The 19,517-nt window shown below is 39.7% G+C and overlaps 1 protein-coding gene across 2 annotated transcripts in view; it reads left to right on the forward strand.

Moving 5' to 3' along the window:
- LOC136373467 (dachshund homolog 2-like) overlaps nt 1–19,517 on the forward strand; it is a 326,642-nt gene that overhangs the window by 156,824 nt on the left and 150,301 nt on the right. For both annotated transcript variants that reach the window (XM_066338367.1, XM_066338369.1), the window contains exon 2: nt 13,943–14,058. In XM_066338367.1, the coding sequence (XP_066194464.1) occupies nt 13,943–14,058 (116 nt within the window). The remainder of the gene's footprint in view (nt 1–13,942; nt 14,059–19,517) is intronic.

Genomic DNA, 19,517 nt, shown 5'->3' on the forward strand with positions numbered 1-19,517 from the left:
AAATTAAGAGAAAACAAGTCATTGACCTGGAAACTAATTGCATTGCTTGAACTCAAGTTTTGATTTTTGTTTGTTTTTAATAAAAAGGAAAATTATTAGTTAAAAATACTCCTTAGAAACAATTACTTGAGCAGCTGGTAATTTTGCACTGAGGTAATGGGACTGTTTTAATGTATTGTTGATACAGAATTGAAGCTGCCTCCTCATTTCAGTGCAGTGCAAGGTGAAGTTTTCTGGTTGTAGTTATTTAAGTGTCTTTACTTTAGGCTTTAAAGATAACCTAAATAATGCTGAGCAATAAATTCCGTGGGATTATTGTGCAAGGAAATTATAACAACCCTCCCAGAAGAGTGGGGAGCCCACAGGTTGTGACTGTGCTCCAGACTGCTCTACAGAAATTTCCTGTATTTGAACATGCTCTGCTATATGATGTGGCACATGGGGTACAGTTAAAGGCTTTGTTGCATTTTATTTGTTCATATTTATGTCTTTATCTGTCTCTTGAAATAGTGCAAGTCTGATTTTGTGTTCCATATCTCTGATAATGCCCAAATATTTCCTTCATCTAAAACCACTGAGGAAATTTCTCTTCTGAATTTTTAAAAAAACCCCAACACGCTGAAGCTCTTAAATTTCTAGGAAAGAAATGTTTATCTAAAATGATAGTAATTGTTAATAGTGGGACACATTGAATTTTCTGAACAAGAGGAGGCCAGATGTCCATCACCATAGAATTAAGTTAAGCAGTTGAATTTATTTTCAAATCAGTCAGTTTGCTGTGTGATGTTTCTGATAATTCTCCTAAGTTAATTAGTTTCAAGCAGATATTTTATGGCACTATGGCCTGGCTGCAAAATAATGCAGCTGGCTTGTTTTCAAATGGGAAAGTCTTCTTCTGTCATTTCTCTACAGCTTTAAAACATATCTGAGTGTTATCTGAAATAAGGCTAAGCTGGAATTTCTGTCACTCATTTAGTCCAAGGTGATTATTCCAACTTGAGAATGTCAACAATTACCCAGTACTCATGTTTAATTAGTAAAAGGGAAGCACCCGTATTTTTAGGGGGAACTACTTCAGGATTAGACTGTACAAATTCAGGATGTAACAAAAGACAAAAATGAGCATACTATTCATCCTTAGGGAAACTCAGTCACTGAATGGGCTCTGTTCAAGGAAAAAATGCAACAAATAATTCTTTTTGCCTCTGGTCCCTGTGCTTTTGTACTGATGCATATCAGTAATGATGTTTACAACTGCTTGGTCTGTCCAGCAGCAAAACAAAAGAATTAAGAGCACTTCTGGTGATTAGACAGACCTGTAGCACTGTGGTTTTAATATCTCAAAATTTACACTTGACATATCGTTGCCAACTGAAAAATGTGACTTTTTATTTATTTTTTTAAATTGCTTTCTTTAAACCACTATCTGGCTGAGGCATTAAAACAGGCAATATTGCTCTAAGAGTTTTCTTAAGACCTTTCTTTGGCTGTTAATTGCACATTCATAATTATGTTCTTACAAAAAGATAAAAGAGTATTGAAGGATTATTCTTGGCAACAAACCTAAGGTGAAAACCTGCTGGTTTAATGTGTAAATTGTAATGTGTGCAATTGTGAATAGTGATTTTGTGAAATGCTTGAGTAAGCTCAAGAATCTAAGAGAGCTGTCAGAGAGTTTGCACTCATAAGGGGCTAATGTTCATTGCAAAACAACTCGTAATATGCTGTGCCTGAAGGCTAAACGAGAGTTTAACTTAAACACAATCACCAACTTTCTGGAAGACAGATAAAGGAAACAATTGTTCCTCCAGCAAACTTAGGGAAATGAAAAAAACCAGCCTCACTTTGATGCCTGTTTAAGATCATTAATTTTCCTGTAAGTTAATGTAAATTTAGGATTAAACAGAAACTGTTACCATCTGACTCTTACAAATTAAACTTCTGTGTGGCTTATCTATTTGAAGTCAAATCTATCCATGCATCCAAACAGAAAAATGAATGAAAACATTTTTCTTTTCATTTCCTGTATCCTGCAAACTTTTTCAAAGCCTATTTCCTTTTAAAAGTTAGGCTGCATGCTTATAAAGCTCTTTTTTTTCCTCCTGTGATCATAAACGGAACCACCAGTTACTAAGTCGAGGATTAGGAGGGGGTGATCTCTGGACGCTGGAGTTTGTCCTCCTGAAAATGTTTCTAAAGTACCATCTTGCAGATGGTTTTGGACTGTGTGAGGGATCCAAGCTCTGGGATAGGGTACAAATACTGTAATTATGATCAGTTTGATTTCACAACTAAGTGGCAAATGCTGGGGATTCAGGATTATGTCTCCTTACAGCTCAGGGTGATTTCCACCTTGCAAGATCTGTATTTCCCTGTCTATAGTGACATTGACCTCTAGGAAATACTTTGCACTCTAAGGATGAAATCACTATGAATTAGATGATGATGATGATGATGATGATGTTCCCATGACAAAACAGCATCATTTGCTCCCTGGTCAGTTAAGCCTCACCCAGCTCAGTGAGTTTGAAGTCAGGTCCTTCAGTCAGACAATGGGACTGGAAAGGGCAGATACTGATGGGGAAGGATTCACAGCCCTGACCCGTACTCTTGGTCATCGCTCTGTCCTGCCTTTCTGGCCCTGGGAGCAGGATTGGGTCCCAGTATGAGTTGTTTTTTCCTAGAGAACAGGTAAGCAGCAGCTTCTGGTGTTGCACTGTTGTGTATTGAGTTTCCAGAGCTGGTGCTTGTTTCCTGCAATCTTGAATTACCTGTAGAGCTGACAGTGAGTGCTGGATGCAAACAGATGATAGTTGTGCAGCATTCCCTGGTGTACAGCATTCCCAGATGTGCAGAGTTCCAAGGTGTGCAGTGTTCTCAGGTGTATGGGAGGGTTCAGGTCATTGTTTTTCTCCCCTCCTCACGTGGCTGTAGCCTAAAAAGAAAGTTCTGAGTGGTTTTGATCTGTCTCAAAATTAGTTTGAGATGATGCCTGTCCCCTCCCAAAGGTGCACCTGGATCTTCAGCTGTCCTGGCACTTGTCCTTCTGCCATGAAATATGAGCTCCCACATCTCTACCTGATTTAAATGCCTCAAAGAATCCTGCATCTGTTGATTGGATACATTTTCCTTCACAAAAACGTCCCTCCCTAAACAGAATAATACATTCAATATGGGAGGCGTTTTATAATTTTTACTTCAATACCTGGATCAAGAACACAAAGCTCATTGCTTTTGGAAATAATTCCCATGCCTGAGCAGTAGTAGGCAAGGTTTTTCCTTAAAGACATGGTGGTGAGGAAGATGATGTAGAACAGCAAATTCCTGCCATTTAATGAGGGTCTGTTACAGGACATAGAGAAAGAAAATGTAGAGGGGCTTCTGGTACCCTAGTAAATTGGCACTTGATAATATGCTTTTAGCAAGAAATATGACAAAAAATTGCCTTTACATATAATATAATATAATATAATATAATATAATACAGAGTGTCTGTCTGCTTCCCTACTTTTTTTTTTCCCTGCAGTTCGCTCAAGTTAGTTAATAAGGACATTGGCAGATTGAGGGAGCAAAGAAGCACAGAACTCTGGAATTTGCCCTTGTTGAATAAACAGCATCCAAACAAGATGCTGCACATGCCAGAAGTGTCATCTTTTGCAGAAACTCTGTTTCCCTTGGTTTTGCAGAGGATTAAATAGTAGTTGTATTCCTTGTTGTATAAAATCTGAGTATCTTGTACTGGTCTGGTGGGAGAGGACAGCAGACTTTGTCATGTTAGAGCATGAGCCCATTGCAGAGAATGAAAAAAAGGATTCTTTTAGCAACTTTTAGGGTAGCAAGATAGGACTTAAGTGAATTTGTCTCTGGACCAGATCATCCTCTTTTGTTGATGTTAAACCACTGGCCACAGCAGTGATTACAACATAAGAGTACAAGAGGCTTTATTTATGCTACGCTTTTTCTTTGATGTTTCCAATCATAAAAATAAGTCTTATTAGAAAAGAAAAATTTTACTTACTTACTTGTTTGCATGCTGGGAGGCATTAAGTATTTCCTTTTTATTTTTAGGGGAAGTGTGTCACTTGCATTTAACTCAGATGAAAATAAAGGAAGATAAAATTAATTTAATTTTAGAATGATTTTTTTTATTTGTTGAACAACTGTTTTAAAATGGATAGCCTGCTACAAAAGAAACAAAGCACTTAGCAAAGCAGGAAATCAATAACCAGAAGAAAGCTTAAAGAAAATGAATGCATACAGTGAGCAAGTGACATAGAAATTATTTTCTGGTGTAAGATTGGGATTAATAGAATGCATATGGAGGGGATGAATAACATGATAGAAATATACATAGAAAAGGCACTTTCTCTATTTCTAGTTATAAATAATGACCTCTGTGTTACAATATTTAAACTTTGAAGGGTCTAGATGGTGTTTTTTTCCTGATTTCCCCACCTCCCAGTTCTAGGTAAATATTTATGCTTGCAAAATTTAGTAGGCTGGCCGCAATGGAAATGTATGTCTTTCATTTATCTCCAGGAAATCTGGTCACAAACACTCTTTTACTTGAATTCTTTCAGTCTTTTTCAGCTGCTTATAAAACAACCTCTTGAGTGAGGAGCAGGAGCTGTGTGTGTGACATGTGAGTGGGATTCTGTGGCAGTCCATGTGTTTGCCCAGAGGTGGACGGTGCTAGGAGGTTACACTACAGAATTTTTGGGAGAGTCAAACCCTTGGGTCTGAAGGGAAGTCTTTTAAAAAGATATCAACAGCAGGTATGACTTGTCTGCTCAGCTGTTGTATCTACTCCAGGACATACTTGAGTTCAGGAAATCCCTGAACTTGGGAATAACTCATGCTGCTTTTCAGTAGTCTGAGCTGCTTTTTCTGTAGTTGGCTTCTTCCAGTTTTCCCTAATTGTATATGAGAGAGACATTAGTAAAATGACATCGTGTTTCTCAGTGGGAAATGATCTGTGACTGTGGTGAGAAGGGTTCCTTGGTGTAGCTGTCAATGGAAAAGCAGACAAGTTTTTGGTCAGAAAAGTATAGAAAAACAAGTAGTATTTGAGGCTTATTATAAGCTGAGAATAATTATTCCCTATATGTGTTACCCCACCTTGGGGGGAAAGGGTAAACCTGACTGGTGGAGCAGAGGGAATATTACCAAAAAGGGAAAGAGTGATGCTGTAATCTCTTAGGGGAGGCAATGAAACCCAGTGGGGAGAGGAATGAGATACCATAAACTGGGATCTTTATGGTCCCAGGGTTTTGGTACCCAGCTGAGGTTACAGAGTTACAGATCCTTGCTGAAGCACCTCTCACTGTCAGCCCTGAGGCTGGCCACATTCAGAATCAGAATTCAGTGGCATTTGCTTTCACAGTCATTCCAATTATCTGCTATTATGGAGTTCCCATCAGGTAAAGTTTCTCTGTGTGCATATGCATCCACAAAATAGGGAAAATTTCTACATTCCTGTAAGTTAAATCTCACTTAACTGATAATGCCCCTGTGGCTTTATATATTCATATTAGGATCTTTTCAAAACATGAAGGTTTTATAGACAAAATTTAGTGTGAATTTTGCCAAAAATTTCCTTCTGCCCTTTAATTTTCTCATGTTCCTGAAGGCTTGTGCTTTGTTGTTTGAGAAATCCTTCTCCTACTGTATGTTTGCAGTATAAATAGCAACCTTGTCTGTCTCTGGAGCTAACAAATGAAGTACCAACAAAATCAAAAATCAAAAGAATCTGGAAAGGTAAAGGTGAAGCAGTGGAGCTGAATCCCTACATTACTGCCTGTCCAATTCCATACTGGTCCAGGACCACCAGCAAACTGAGGGGTATTTTTTGTGTAGTGAGTTCAGCCCTCAGATGTTTCTTCTGGACAAAATCACCTAATCATAGAGGCTCCTTTGGATTGCTGGGAACAATTCCTCCTTTCAACATGGACATAGGTGCAGAGGAGTGCTTCTATGTTCTTCCATTTATTATTCTTTGAAAGATAAATTTCTGTTTTCTGCTTTTGAAGGGCCTTTGCCAAGACTGTGAAAACACCAAAACTTGTAATGCAGAGATTAAAAACAGTTAAGGCAAGAGCAGTTTCCCGTTGCATCAGCCTGAAAATTGCTCTGACAACACTCTACCACCACAGCACAAGGCACCCCTGTTAGGGAATTAGTATCAGCTCCCCTGGGTTATGTGATACTCAGGGCTGTAAATACGTCAGGTCTTGCTCTTGGATTTCTTTCCATAGATAATAGGCTTAAACAGTCACATTTTTTACAACTTCCATTGAGTTGAGACTTACTGAGATACAGCTTAGTGGAAACCAGCAGTATTTCAAAATCTTTTTTATTGTAATACGTTCCTGTAAATTGGCATTGAATTCAGATACAGGTCAAAAATAAAGCTTGGAAGGGTCTGATACAATTCAGACACATGACATGAGTGTTTGTAATTGATGGTGATTCCCTGCTTGGAAAGTTTCCTTGCAAATATTTGTGGATGTATATGTGAAAATAAAGTAATTCTTAAAAAAAGATGGGGCTAAATTAACTTGCTTGAAAGGAGATTTATAGCTCTTCAGTGTCCTGGCATATCTTGGCACAGAGTTGGAGTGTGTACTGTGGTTCTGTCTATGCCCTGACCAGCATCAGCTGTTGGGATGGAGCTGTGCTGTTCCCAGTGCCTGCCATGTCATCTGCTCACTTCAGTGCTGAGTTTTCACACACAGGTGGAAAGATCCTAAAAACCTATTCAGTGGTTTGTTTCTTCTACCTGCTGAATAGCCAGATACTTTAGGAGATTAAAAAAAAAAAAAAAAAAAAAAAAAAAAAAAAAAAAAAGAAAACCAGTCAGAAAGGAAATTGGGTAATAATATTGGGTATAATCTGCAGTGGTTCCCAGCTCTGACTGGATCCAGAACCCAAGCAGAGCCATCCAAGCAGCTGAGCTGAGGTTTTCAAGGCTCAGAATAAACCTGGCCATGTCTCTGGCATTTCCACATTTGGTTTAGCTGGACATCGTGGGGGAGCATTGTTTTCACAACAGATCTGTAATTGGAATTTGTGGTCTGGATATGTCATTAGTGACATGATTCCAGCCTGGACAGGCCCCCTCCTGCAAGGTTTGGTCTGGGCAGATGGGGAACAATGGGAATGAAGACACAGCAGCAGGAACTTTGTCCCACTGGCTGTGATCCATAGCTGAATGCTCTGTATTTTATCTGTGCCAGTGCACCTCCACTGCCACAATTACTAACTTCATGCAGTTGTTAAATTTCTGTGTGTATCCCTTCATCTGCTGGAGTCACACTTCCAATTTCCTCACTGTCACACCCTTAAACAGAGCTGGAGCAGTGTGGAACATGGATCAGCCTCCAGTTTGTTTGGAGCCATGAATCTCCCTAATTTGGAAATTTGGTGAGTTATCCCCCTTTTTCCTGTGACCGTATTTGACAGAAAAAAAGTAAAACCAGGAATGTTGAGGTGCTGTTACATCTGCAGGCACACTTATAAGTAATTGAAGAGTTATTTAAAGTTTTAAATCTTAACAAACCAAATTTTTTGGGTTTAGACTTACTTTGTAATGCCTGATTTCAGAAATAAGCAATTAAACTTTGTTAAGTAAGAACCACTATAGTGACAATTGAATACAAGGAATTCACGTAGTTTTTCTGACTGTAGACCCTGAGTCAAGTTTTAAATAAGTACTGGATTTTCCCTAATTGAGATTTTTTTCAGATGAACACAGTGATAATGTTCTACATTCCATCCTTAAAGGTAAAGTTATAAAGTTGTAATATTCCACTGGAGCCTCAAGCTTTGAGCAATTCAGTGCTGTTAAGGACTTTTTTTTTTTTTTTTTTTTTTTTTTTTTCCTAACAGTAACACCAATCACAACAACAAAGAAAGTTCAGATTTGTGATGCTTTAGAACAAAGTCCCACTGACGTTTCCTCTGAGGACGTTCCCAGCTGAAATTCCCTGGAGAATTGGGTGGGGAGATAGTGTTTTGGAGTGTCAGAGGCTTTTTTCTGCACATGTCCTGTGTCCCCTGGCAGGTGAGCTGTGCCTGGGCTTTCCTGGTGCTGGAGCGGGCACTGCTCCGAGCGTTGCCATAGGCACCAGGTTCTCCTGATCCAACAGCTTCATCTATGATTAATGTTAATTGCCCCTTTTGCACGGATGACTTTTTCCCTGCTGCTGAATTGGCTCCTGTTGCCTTTGATGTGGCTGGTGATCCAATGTCCTGCCATGGCCAGACAAGTGATCAGCTTGCCAGCGCCGAGAGGAGACAGAATCAGGTTGCTGTAGGGTCAGGGTTTTCTTCTCTCCTTATACACTGAAAGGTCAAGCAGAGTTTAACTACCGCTGGCATCTTTGAAAGCCTGTAATAAATGCAAAAGCAAGGAGAATTTTTTAAGTTCGTGCTACAACTAAAAATCTGAAGGTAACGGAGGAATTTTAACTCATTGGGATGTTACATTTATTGGTAAATACTTCAAAAAGTACCTTTCACAATCACTAGGGGGTATTTCATGATCTTTGAAGAGATGAAAATTTTTAATTTCTGGTTCTTGTGCCAGTTTCAGGAAAGTAGCTAAGATTGAGGGGGTGTGTGTGTTTTATTTAGCTTTTTTAACTGATATTTTTGTTGTGTTTTTCTTTTTTATTTACATCTGAGCACTTGCACCACTTACTGCCACTATTAGCAGGGCAATTTACAGTGTGTCATACAATACTTCAGTATTTCTCCTTTAAGCCTAATAAAATACGTTGCTATTGAAGAAATCTGTGATACATTTGAGAGCTTCCTAAATCACAGGTCTGGCATATTTTTGTACCAAATAGCTCCAGCCTCATGTAATCAATAATTTATTAACTGGATCTCTTTTGAAAAAAAAACCAAAATCAGCAGTCCTAGCGAGGCTTCCTCCTGCCAATTCATAAATAGTTGGTGACAAAAATGAAGTGTAGAAGTAAAATTCAAATTTTAACGATCAAAGTATTGGGTACCTCATCTATCACAGCTTGGAATAAACATATCACAGAAAGTGTCATATCTCATTGACACTGCAAAACATAATGCTTTCCCTTGTTATCTAGCGAGCTGCCAAGGCTACAGAGTTTATAGGCTGCTAAGATAATGTGCTGATGGTAATCCACTTCACTTGCAGAAATATGAAGTACAGTTGAAATATATTTCTACTTGGTTTATTCTTTGCTCTCCAGAGGTTAGGATGCTATTTCAGTTCCTCTAAAGAAGCTCAGAGAATGAAAAGCAAAACATCAGGATAAATTATGCTAAATGGTGGACTAGACCCCAGAGGAAATCATGCTTCTGTGGTACAGTATTACTCCATTTATCTTACAAATATTATATCTAATGTTAATTTTGTAAAGGGAAAGCATTCAAAGGTTCAGCTGATCCTTTAAATAGTAGTTTTAGTGCTATAGTGTTATTTGTCAAGCTCCTGCCATCATAACTAACTTTCCTAGTTTTGGCAGACCATTCATACAGAAAATATTTTGGGCTATTAATACATATTTTATTTCACAAAACACAAATAACCTAGTAATTACACTCCAAAACTTAACAAATAATTGCCAGCAAGCAATTACCATTCAATTAAAGAGTAATTACATGGTTATTTGTGCCCTGTAAAATAAGGCATTATTGAAATCAGTAGCACAATCAATATTTTAGCAGAAACAGGATGCTGCAGTGACGGACCTTTCAACCTGTGCTGATTAAATTGTCATCCAATAACAGTTTCCTAGTTAAATCACCACATGTTTATTTGTCTTGATGAATATGCAAATGCTCTTCTGATTCAAGTATATTTATAAGTATATTTAAAAGCACAAAAGTAGAGCACTATCATACATCAGCAATGTGCTGCATGTTTCCACTGATTATTTACATTTTACAAAGCATTGATGAATTTGCGGATTTTATGAAATATGGTTGTCTATAATGGGCATAAAATAGAGTTACAAAAGATGGAGCTGATCAGTAACTTTAAGAAAATCACAAAAATAAAACCTTATTTCATGTATTGATTCAAATTAAAAATCCTTGTGATATCAAGGGAATATACAAAACTTTGAGAGAAAAAATAATAAAATTAGCTCTCAACAAGAGTGGAAAATAAAGAAGAAAAGAGACATTAATGAACAATCACCATTTTACTGTATAAATTTCAACTGTCAAATATACTGCTCAAAATGTAATTTATTTTCTGACAACTTTAATTTCAACCAAAATTTTAAAAATGAACAGCATTCAGATTAGTTTATTTTTCTCTTTCAAGAGTTAGTGATTTTGTGGGGGGGGGGCTGGAGAGGAAGACAGGAATGACTTTATAACCATGGTGCAAATGGCAGGTAAAAACTCAAAACCTCCAGTCATCCTCACTTTCAAGTAATTGGTGATCCAAGTAGTTTTTGAGTTTGAGAAAAGCCAATAGAATGTTAATCAGTAGATATTTTATTTAGTAAAAAGAATAGTATTCCTGAGGGTTTGCATGAGAAACAATATTGTGCTTCTGTTTTAGCCTCCATGGTCTTCGTTTGGGACCATAATTTTTGTTTTTTATAAAGTTTTTAAAAGATACCCACAAACTAGAAGTTTTTGACTGAATTAATATCTAATTTAGATTTGAGTAGTTTTCTATTTACAAAGATTTATTGATGGCAAGTACAAAATTTGCATAGAGATTTTTGACTCTCTAAGTGCATTTAAAATTGTTTGAAGGTGATTGTTCCTGTTATGCCTTCTTTGTTAGAAATGAGGAGATTTTTCTAGACTTTTTGAATATGTAACTTTCTTGAATGACAGAAAGGAAAATGTGAAGAAGAAAGTGCAGTAAAAGAGCAGAGTGACAAAAGATGAGCAATAATATTAAATAAAGTTAATATTTATATGCTAATGCTATTAGCACATATATGCTAATACTTCCATAATCACAAATTATGTCTTAGTCTCCCCAAATCTGCTTGCCTTGGGTTTACTGTTCAGTGCTTTTATTAGCAAATTTGGCTGAATTGTGGAGGTTGCATAAGTTTTAAATAGTAAATGTGAAATTTGGTGGATTTCTAGACCATATGGGACGTTAATAGGGGATACTGGGGGGAGTGTTGAGACACAGAGCAGTGACATTCCATGGCTTGGTGGTGCCAGCAGCACATTCACAACAGAAAGTAAATCCCATAAAAACGTTAAATCTGCCGGTCCTTTGTGCATATCTTACTAAAACCCCCAAGACTTGAGCAAACATTTGTATCCTTTCTCTGTGAAATTCCTGGTTTCATGTTTAAACAGAAATGCCAGAAAAATTGTTTCTGGCCCAAACTGGAAGCGTTTGGACTCAGATACATCATTTTCTGTGAGTTCTGGTGTCCTCCCAAGCTAAAAGTGTTGATTCCTGCTGGGTGACACATCTCTGGGAACATCCAGGGACTCCAGCTGGAATTTCGAGGTGTCTGCTGCAGTGCTGAGAGCTCTGGGATTCCTGTCCTTGGCTGGGAAGCAGACATAGAGCACTGAGAACTGCAGAACTCGGCATTAAAGACCCAAACAGGCCCTTACAGGTGTGTCAGTCAGCTGTGAGCAGCATGCAGTTTTTCATTTAAAAGCTGAGATTAAATTAGAGACAAAAGACTTAGGTTTTATTTGAACAGATTCAGCTGGGAACAATTCATTCAAATTATCATGGCTACAGCTGTGTAAGTCAGCCCCATATCTGGGCCCTAGGAGTTACTAATTTATAGGAATACTCACTAAAAGGGCTTTCAGTAAGGTACAAGGGCACTTCTTTTTCTTCAGTCGATCAGTCCCCTTCCCCAAAAGGACTCTGGCCCCAGAGACATGACATGTTTTGTTTTCCCAGTGGAACTTCCCTTGTCTGTGTAAGGGAGGATATAAATAACAGCCAGCAGGGCCCTTGAAGGGAATGGAGTAAGTTTTTGATGTGAACTTCTCTTCCTTCATCTCTTGGGCTTTCCATGCGGGTCAGTGCTCAGGCACAGGTGTCACATCTGCCTGTGGAAACACCTTAAGCTGTGCCCTGCTCAACCTGTGGGCCATGGGTTGTGCTCAGAGCCATCAACGTGAGCTTCTGTCAGGCCAAAAACTGCAGAACCAGGGCTGAAACTCCACAGCCACCCTGCTCATCCTCTGAAAACACAAATCACAACTCAAAAGTCTCTTTGTAAGATCTCTTTCAAAGCTGTTTTTTTGCATTTTGAAAATGTTTTTTCTTAAGTTAATACCAAGATACGGAGTTTTCTGCAAAAGATTTGTTAGTATTTGAGCTTGGGAAGAAAATGTTTTGTTGTTTTGTTAATCGAGTTCTTCCACTGGAGAAAGCTGCTAATTTTAGCTGGTTTGTAGGGTTTTTTTCAGAGACAGTAAGTGCCAGCTAAGCACTTACACATGCCTGTGGATTACAAGCTCTTGTAATTCAAAAGAACAACAATTCCTGTTTGTTCAAAAACCTCACATATCAACCTAATGCTATCTGTTAGACAATTTTGCTGTGCAGGGGATGATTTCAGCAGGTGATTTTAATAGAGAATGCATGTGTGCATCAAACTTCCCCTGGAAATAAAATGCTCTTATTTTAGGTTTGCTTTATTATAGCCCAGTGGTTCTTGTAGCAAACTTTACTTCACAGCCATCATAGTATGATAAACAACTGAAAGCATCAAGAAGAAAAATTGAAAAAATACTGAATAAAATGAAATTCAAAATGGACAAACCCAAAGCTAAAATGAGGGGAGAATGGTTTTGTAGAGATAAAATAATAAATCAAAAAAATGATTTTGTGCTACTTTGATGTACAGTAAAACAAAATAACACTAGCACGGTGTGAAAAATGAACAGGTTAATGGTGCCTCTGTGGAGTGCTGCTGGAAGTTGTCTTCATTTAAATGCAGAGTTTGTCGTGCCTTGATGGAGGGCTTTGCCACTGTAACTTGATAGAGTGAAGTTTAACTTAAATTTCTTTGTGACCTAGAAGTCGTTTTGGAAATGTTTTCTATTCAAACCTCATTCATTGTTGCAGCTTAATTATTTTATAGTGTTTCACTCTGTGTTGTCAAAAGCTCTATTATTCAACTGAGTAAAATCTGTTATGACCAAAGAGAAGCAGCAATACTTTTCCAAACATGAGGAGGTTGCATTTTTATTGGATGGCTTGAGGAAGAGTCAGTTCAAATGGTTTTTTGGCCTGTAAATCTGTGTTATGATGGCAGTGGAGGATGCGGAAATGTACACACACTGATGTGAGGGGTGAAGGTGATAGATGAGAAGAAGAGTTTAGTAGAACCAGTCTGTGAACCTCTGACATTTTGGATTAAAATCTGCAGCCATAATTCATAAACTGGTGAGTTTTTTGGCAGGTTGGGCTAATATTTGGTTTAAACTATAAGAGTTAAACCCACCAGTCAGTCTGTGAAGGTAAATGGTGAGTGTTGCAAAGCTCGGGGTTAAGTTAATGCTGCCCTTCAGAATGAGGCAAGTACCTGCCATGGTCCAGAACAAGGTTTGAGGTGATGTTGCATTCAGGGTTTCAACTCCTCATCTTCAGGCGTCACAGCCTGTAATTTTCTGTGTTTCAGGTGCACAGCAGAGCCTTTGGAGCAGTCACTGCTATAACCCCTCTCCACCAAGTACCTGTGAGGTCATGGAAGCCTTGGATAATGGAAAACCTTACTGCTGGCTCATGTGAAACCTATGCAGTTCTTCCGTGTTTAATCATGCTATATTTCCTTTTTTTTTTTTTTTTTTTTTTTTTTTTTTCCCTAGGCAAGAACTTCTAAAATTTATTTTCATTTATCACTGATGATTCATGTATTTTATACACACTTGATGGCATGTGTAGTAGGCAGATGTTTCATGAAGAAAACTGTTTTTATTTCTGCTCTTGTCCCACCAGCTCCCGCCCAGGAAGACCCCCCAAGCGCTCCCTGGGAGTGGCAATCCAGGAAAATGCAAGGCTGCTACCCCACGGAGTTCCAGGCCTCTTATCACCAGGGCTTATCTCTCCAACAGGTAATAAAATCCATCAGATGATCAGCCTCATCTCTTCATACTGCACAGCAGTTAAAATAAACTAATATTGATCTAACTGCCTTGTCCTTCAGGGCTTTTGCAGGCTTTACCAGAGGTTACATTATTGGATTTTTTTTTTTTTTTGAGCATTCATGAAAACTGTTTTGCTGCTGCAGTGACTGAAATCTAATGGATTTGTAATTTAGTTCTTTATTAATTGTAATTTCCTTACAAGAAATTCCATTAAATGTGTCATTTTAGTAAAAGCAAGGAAAGAAAAGAAAACAACCCGAGAGGCTGAACTATTGTCTCGGAGGCCTGTAAGAGGCATTTCTTTCTTTGAAATGCATGTGTGTTTTAGTTCTTCTGGGATCTGAGCAGCGTGGCTAATGCCTGATGTATTGTAATCCCATTAATGTGTGCTGGGGAGAGACAGAGATGCTTGTAGGAATTACAGAAGAAACACTTGAAAAGCATATAAGTCCATGTTGCCACAGTGCATTGTGCTTTAATAATCTGCTTTTGTTAGCGAGGAAAACGCATAATCATCGGAATGATTATGAGGTGCTTTATTGAGAGCTCTGGGAGCCGGGGTACAAACCCAAATCCAACTCCAACGAGGGTCCAAAAGGGGCCCTGTATTATACCATTTCGTTACATAACTATGTTAATCATTAAACCTAAATTGTTCTATTGTATACATCCAAGCATGGATTTTGTAAATATCTTCCTTTGCAATTCTCACCATTCTAGTTTGAAATAATGATCATGTTCAGCTACCAACAATTATTACAATTCGATCATCTATCTTATGATGATTAGGTACAGTTTCACCCGACCTACTTCATTTCCAAGCACAAGCCATCCCAATCTTCTCCTTCTCCCCCATCCCGATTACCCAGGCAGAGTTATACTTCATTTGGTTGCAACAATGGAAGCAACACCTGGTTGTAGTGAAGCTGAGACTCTATTCCCTGCTTCTGTGGTATCAGAAATTATTAACCCTATCCTAACACTTTCAATATCATAAAGTGAAAAATCTAGCATAAAAATGTGTGGAATTATATACATAACTTAATGCATAGTATTTAATTTCACTTCATTAATTTATTAATGGAGTTTAAATTAAATCTTCTGCTGTCCTGATGAGTGTTTTAATTTTTTATTAATTACAGCATGCTAAAGGTAAGTTCATTTTCTTAATAAAGCTATCTTTACAGGCTGTATTCATAAGAGTAACTGTTTAAATATTCAACAGGCTTAGCAGTTTTAGGATTGCTGTCAAAGTCCAGTCTAAATAAACTGTAACTCCCTAATAACCAAACATAGTGAAGTGTTGAGGAGAATATCAAGTTGTAGAGTATGTAACAGGAAAAGCAGAATTAAGGAAGATCCTTGCTGGGAGTAGAATGCCAGCTCTCCTGATCTCACAGATCACTCTGCTTGCAGAACCTGTGCACTGCAACTGAGTGACACAGGGAGAGTTTTAATTTCCTTGCAGCTTCAGGTGTCCCAAGGATGTCACAGGGAACTGGTACCTTCCCTGTGGAAGGAGGAAAAAAACATTCCTAAACAATATTTACAGCAGCCTTAGCAGGAGCAGTTAACAAAGTATGAAAGCACTTGGCCAGAACCACAGGCCACAGTTGGGCTGCTGCAGCTTCATGCACTGCTCATGTTTGTGACAGGGTTCCAGAACTGTGATTTCCCTCCTGTAGTTTATAAATGAGGGTTTTTTTAGTATCTCTGTTGTGTTCTCAGCTCAGGAATTTCATGGATTCCTGTTTCTGTTACTACTGATAGATAGGAAAGCACAAGAGCCTCTTGCATTGATAAGTTCTTCTCTGAAATCCAGAATATTCCATGTTACTTTTCCACTCTGTGTGTGTGTGTGTGTTTGCAAATAGGACACCAAGTCACACAGACTGCCATGTTGCTTCAAACTGGGAAATGTTTTGGGATGCGATGTGTTGGGGGTGCACATCCTGTGTCTCACAGATATTTTGAGTAGCACACAGTCTGAGTAGAGGATTATTGAGTTGAGTTTCCAGGCTGCTGGGAGCTGTCTGGAGCCTGAAGTGTGAGTGGGCTCCATCCCCTGTATTTAGCACATGGTGAGAGGGGTGTCTCAGGGGTGTCTGTCAGGGCAGCCACCTCCCTGACCTCGGGAAAACCTCGGGGAGTCCCAGACGATGTTCCTAGAGTGGCTGAGGAGGGTTTGGGAGCAGCTTGGAGGGGGGAAATTCCCATTTCAGAGCGTGGTGGTGTCACCAGGGGCTGCAGACAAGGGGGGGTCCCCGTGCCTGAGGTGGCCCCAAAGCCAGCAGGACAGCTCCTGAGCCCTGTGTCAGGGCCACAGCTCCCCAGGGGTTTGTGGTGCTTTCCTTGTTCCTAGGGAGAGGACAGGGTAAGAGCTGGGGGAGTTGCTGAGCAAGCAAAGGTGCGAAAGGAGCCTCTTGTAAACTCCATGGGGATCTGAGCTGTTTTGGCTCTCAGTGGAGCAACCCAGCCATGAAGCCTCCATTGGCTTCATTTGTACCTCCTTACACTCAAATTGCTTTACTCTGGGTGCCTGCAGTACTTTGGGATTGGATTCTTTTTTTTGGCTGAAATAGGAACAAAATGGGTTTTAACACTCGTCACAGAACAGAGGTTTTTCTTCTTCCAGATATCCAAATGGTGGGCAATAGACTGGAATAAAAGCTGCTCCCATCTCCCATGTGAATGTTTGGAGGGCAGTGGGAGGGGAGCAGGACCAGGACTGCAGCATGGGAGAGTGAGATCCATCCCTTCCAGAAGGGCAGAGGCTGATAGAGAGGCAAGACAGAGTTTTTACATCTTGAGGACTTCTTTGGTTACCTGCCCCCTCTAACTGCAGTGTAATTGCCTGAATCATTTCCTCTGGGTGTCTTCTTGTCCTTGATAATCCTTGTGTCTGATCTTGCCCATTCTAACGATAGCACAGATAGGCAGATGCTATTGGTAGTCTGCCTACATTATTCTTAGTAAAAAAAAATTCACTCATGTGGCTCCCTCATTTGCTATGTCCACCTGAGTAGTTTTCTTCATTTTAGTAACAGGCTCCACATCAGCAAATGCAGCGTGATTCATCCAGCATTGCATTTTTTTCATTTTTGCCTCCTCTTCAGCCTGCTTGTCAAGCTGAAGTGGAGGCAGTGGCGTCCTGACTGGCTCTTGGTTAGATGGATGGGTCTGGAGAAGTCGCAGTTGTGGCTGCAGAGCTGGCAGCTCTGTCTGGAGGGGGTATTACAGAGTGATGATTAATAACTTCCTGCAGACTCAGACGAGCCGTCTGGTCTGTGTTTCCACTCCTTGAAATGTGCTGTTATTTTCATCACCCATTTGGTTTGTGTCAGCTCAGTTTACATGGTCATTTTCACGTAATAAACAGGTAGTTAAATTAGGCACACTGCATTTCCTGGTGTGGACGGTATTTTTTTGACCTCTTGGCACAGTGCGCTCCATCTACTCTTAGACCTGAATAACATGTGAAGGAGCTGCAAGTGAAGCCTCAACCTTTTAAAATGTTTGTAGGTACTTTTCACCTTGGGGGAAATGGGATTATTTGGGTTACATCTGGGTTAGTGCTGTGGCTGAGAAAGATGAGGTGGTGTGTGTGGGATGCAGACCCCTGGGAAGGGCTGTGGAGGCAGCACAGGAACCGTGCCATGACTGCATCCTTCAGGAGCTGATGTTGAGCACTGTCCATTTCATGTTATCTTAGGAGAAAGTGTTTTCTCTTTTCTGTATTGGTGTAGGAAATGTGGGAATCAGCGTGGTGCCCTTGCCTGCTGTGAGGGCAAAGGAAAAATCCTGCGTGTCACAGAGCGATGGTCATCAAAGGCTCAGTCCTTCAAACAGTGCCATGGGATGAAGTGACACGAACAACAAAAAGGCTTTAAAGTCTTTATCATCAGTGTATCTTAACAAGACAGCTGGGACTTATCTGTGGAATGCATTCTCAGGGAAGTTTTGGGGTCTGAAGCACTAGTTTGCTGTGTCGAGAGAAGCTGAAATCTTACATGACTGACGCCAATGGTTCAGCAAACTCCTCATATGGAATGAAGCTGAAACAGTAGTTGAATCTTTTGAGTTATCTGTGCAACTCCAGTCCTCCTACCCTTCCTATAGGTTGTCTTCAGAAAAGGTTAGAAAACCACTCTGCCTTCATTGCAATTTTTCTCTACTCAGTCTGTAGAATGGCTGCTATTATTTCAATAAAAACATTTTGAGGGCTGCTTCATTTTATTTTCAAGGTACAGGAGAGGGTGGCTCATGGAGAAAATCATCCTGGTACTAGAACTTTGTGAGATGGTGGTACAGGGCACCCAGCAGCTGTGCGAGGCAGTCTTAGAGGCAGTAGGATGGGATCTGTGTGAGTGCCCATGGGCTGGGTCCTGCAGTGGGAGCTGGAAGTCCTGGTGAGGGAGGGTGGGTGTCAGGGTGATGGGCACAAGCCTGTTTGAAACATCCCTGTTGGCATTTTCTGGGCTGTGCTGCTCGGAGCTGTGGCAGCCTGGCAGGGCTGGAAGGGGACAGCTGGGAGGTAAGCAGAGGGCTCACAGTGAGGATTTAGGGCTGGGAGCTGCTGAGGGCTCAGCACAGGGATGGCAGGAAACCTGGCTGGTGGGGAAATGCACGAGAAGAGGAGAAAAAGGCCTTTTCAAGTGAGTACTCAGACAGAAGCAAACCAGCTGCATTGCCAATGTGTTAGATAAACCGCTATTTTCATTATCAGCTATGTTAGCTTCACCCCTCTTGAAATGGTTCTTCTTTTATTTCATAAGCAGTTAAAATAGACACTTTGTCTAGAGTTTTTAAGAATGTAGTGTTTAAAATATTGACTCATTTGTACAGATGCAAATACTTTTTTCAGAACAGTTTTGTCTTATTAATAGTTAAAAGAATCTGTTGTGTACTTAATAGTTTCAGGTAATTAATAATTCATTGGAGTTAATATTTTAATTGCAGCACCAACTCACATCATTGTGGGACTGTATTAGAGAGCAACTCACAGGATATGGTAACTTCATGTGTTCCTTCAGTTGAGCAGCAACAGCAGCAGCCACTTCGTCTTTATTCAGAAAAGGGAGGATAGAACAGGATTTGCTGCGGTGTTTGGGCATTTTGATGTGGTGTCTCTCTGTTAGAGGAGTGAAGGAGATTGGAGGCTTTTGGGGTCTCTGGTGCCCAGTTGTGTTTATCAAGGTGGGCACACATCTGCCAGCACAGCCTGTAGCAGCTCCTGCTGCCAGCAATCCCGTGGACCCTCTCTTCACTTCCAGCATTTAACTGAACATTTCTGTGTTTACATCCCATTTCTGTGGCTCATTTTGCTGTTTACAATTACCCTTTTTTTTTTTTTTTTTTTTTTTTTTTTTTTTTTTTTTTTTTTTTTTTTTTTTTTTTTTTTTTTTTTTTTTTTTCAGTTGTCATAG

This window comes from Sylvia atricapilla, chromosome W (genome assembly GCF_009819655.1).
Source record: "Sylvia atricapilla isolate bSylAtr1 chromosome W, bSylAtr1.pri, whole genome shotgun sequence".
In the NCBI taxonomy this organism is placed as follows: Eukaryota; Metazoa; Chordata; class Aves; order Passeriformes; family Sylviidae; genus Sylvia; species Sylvia atricapilla.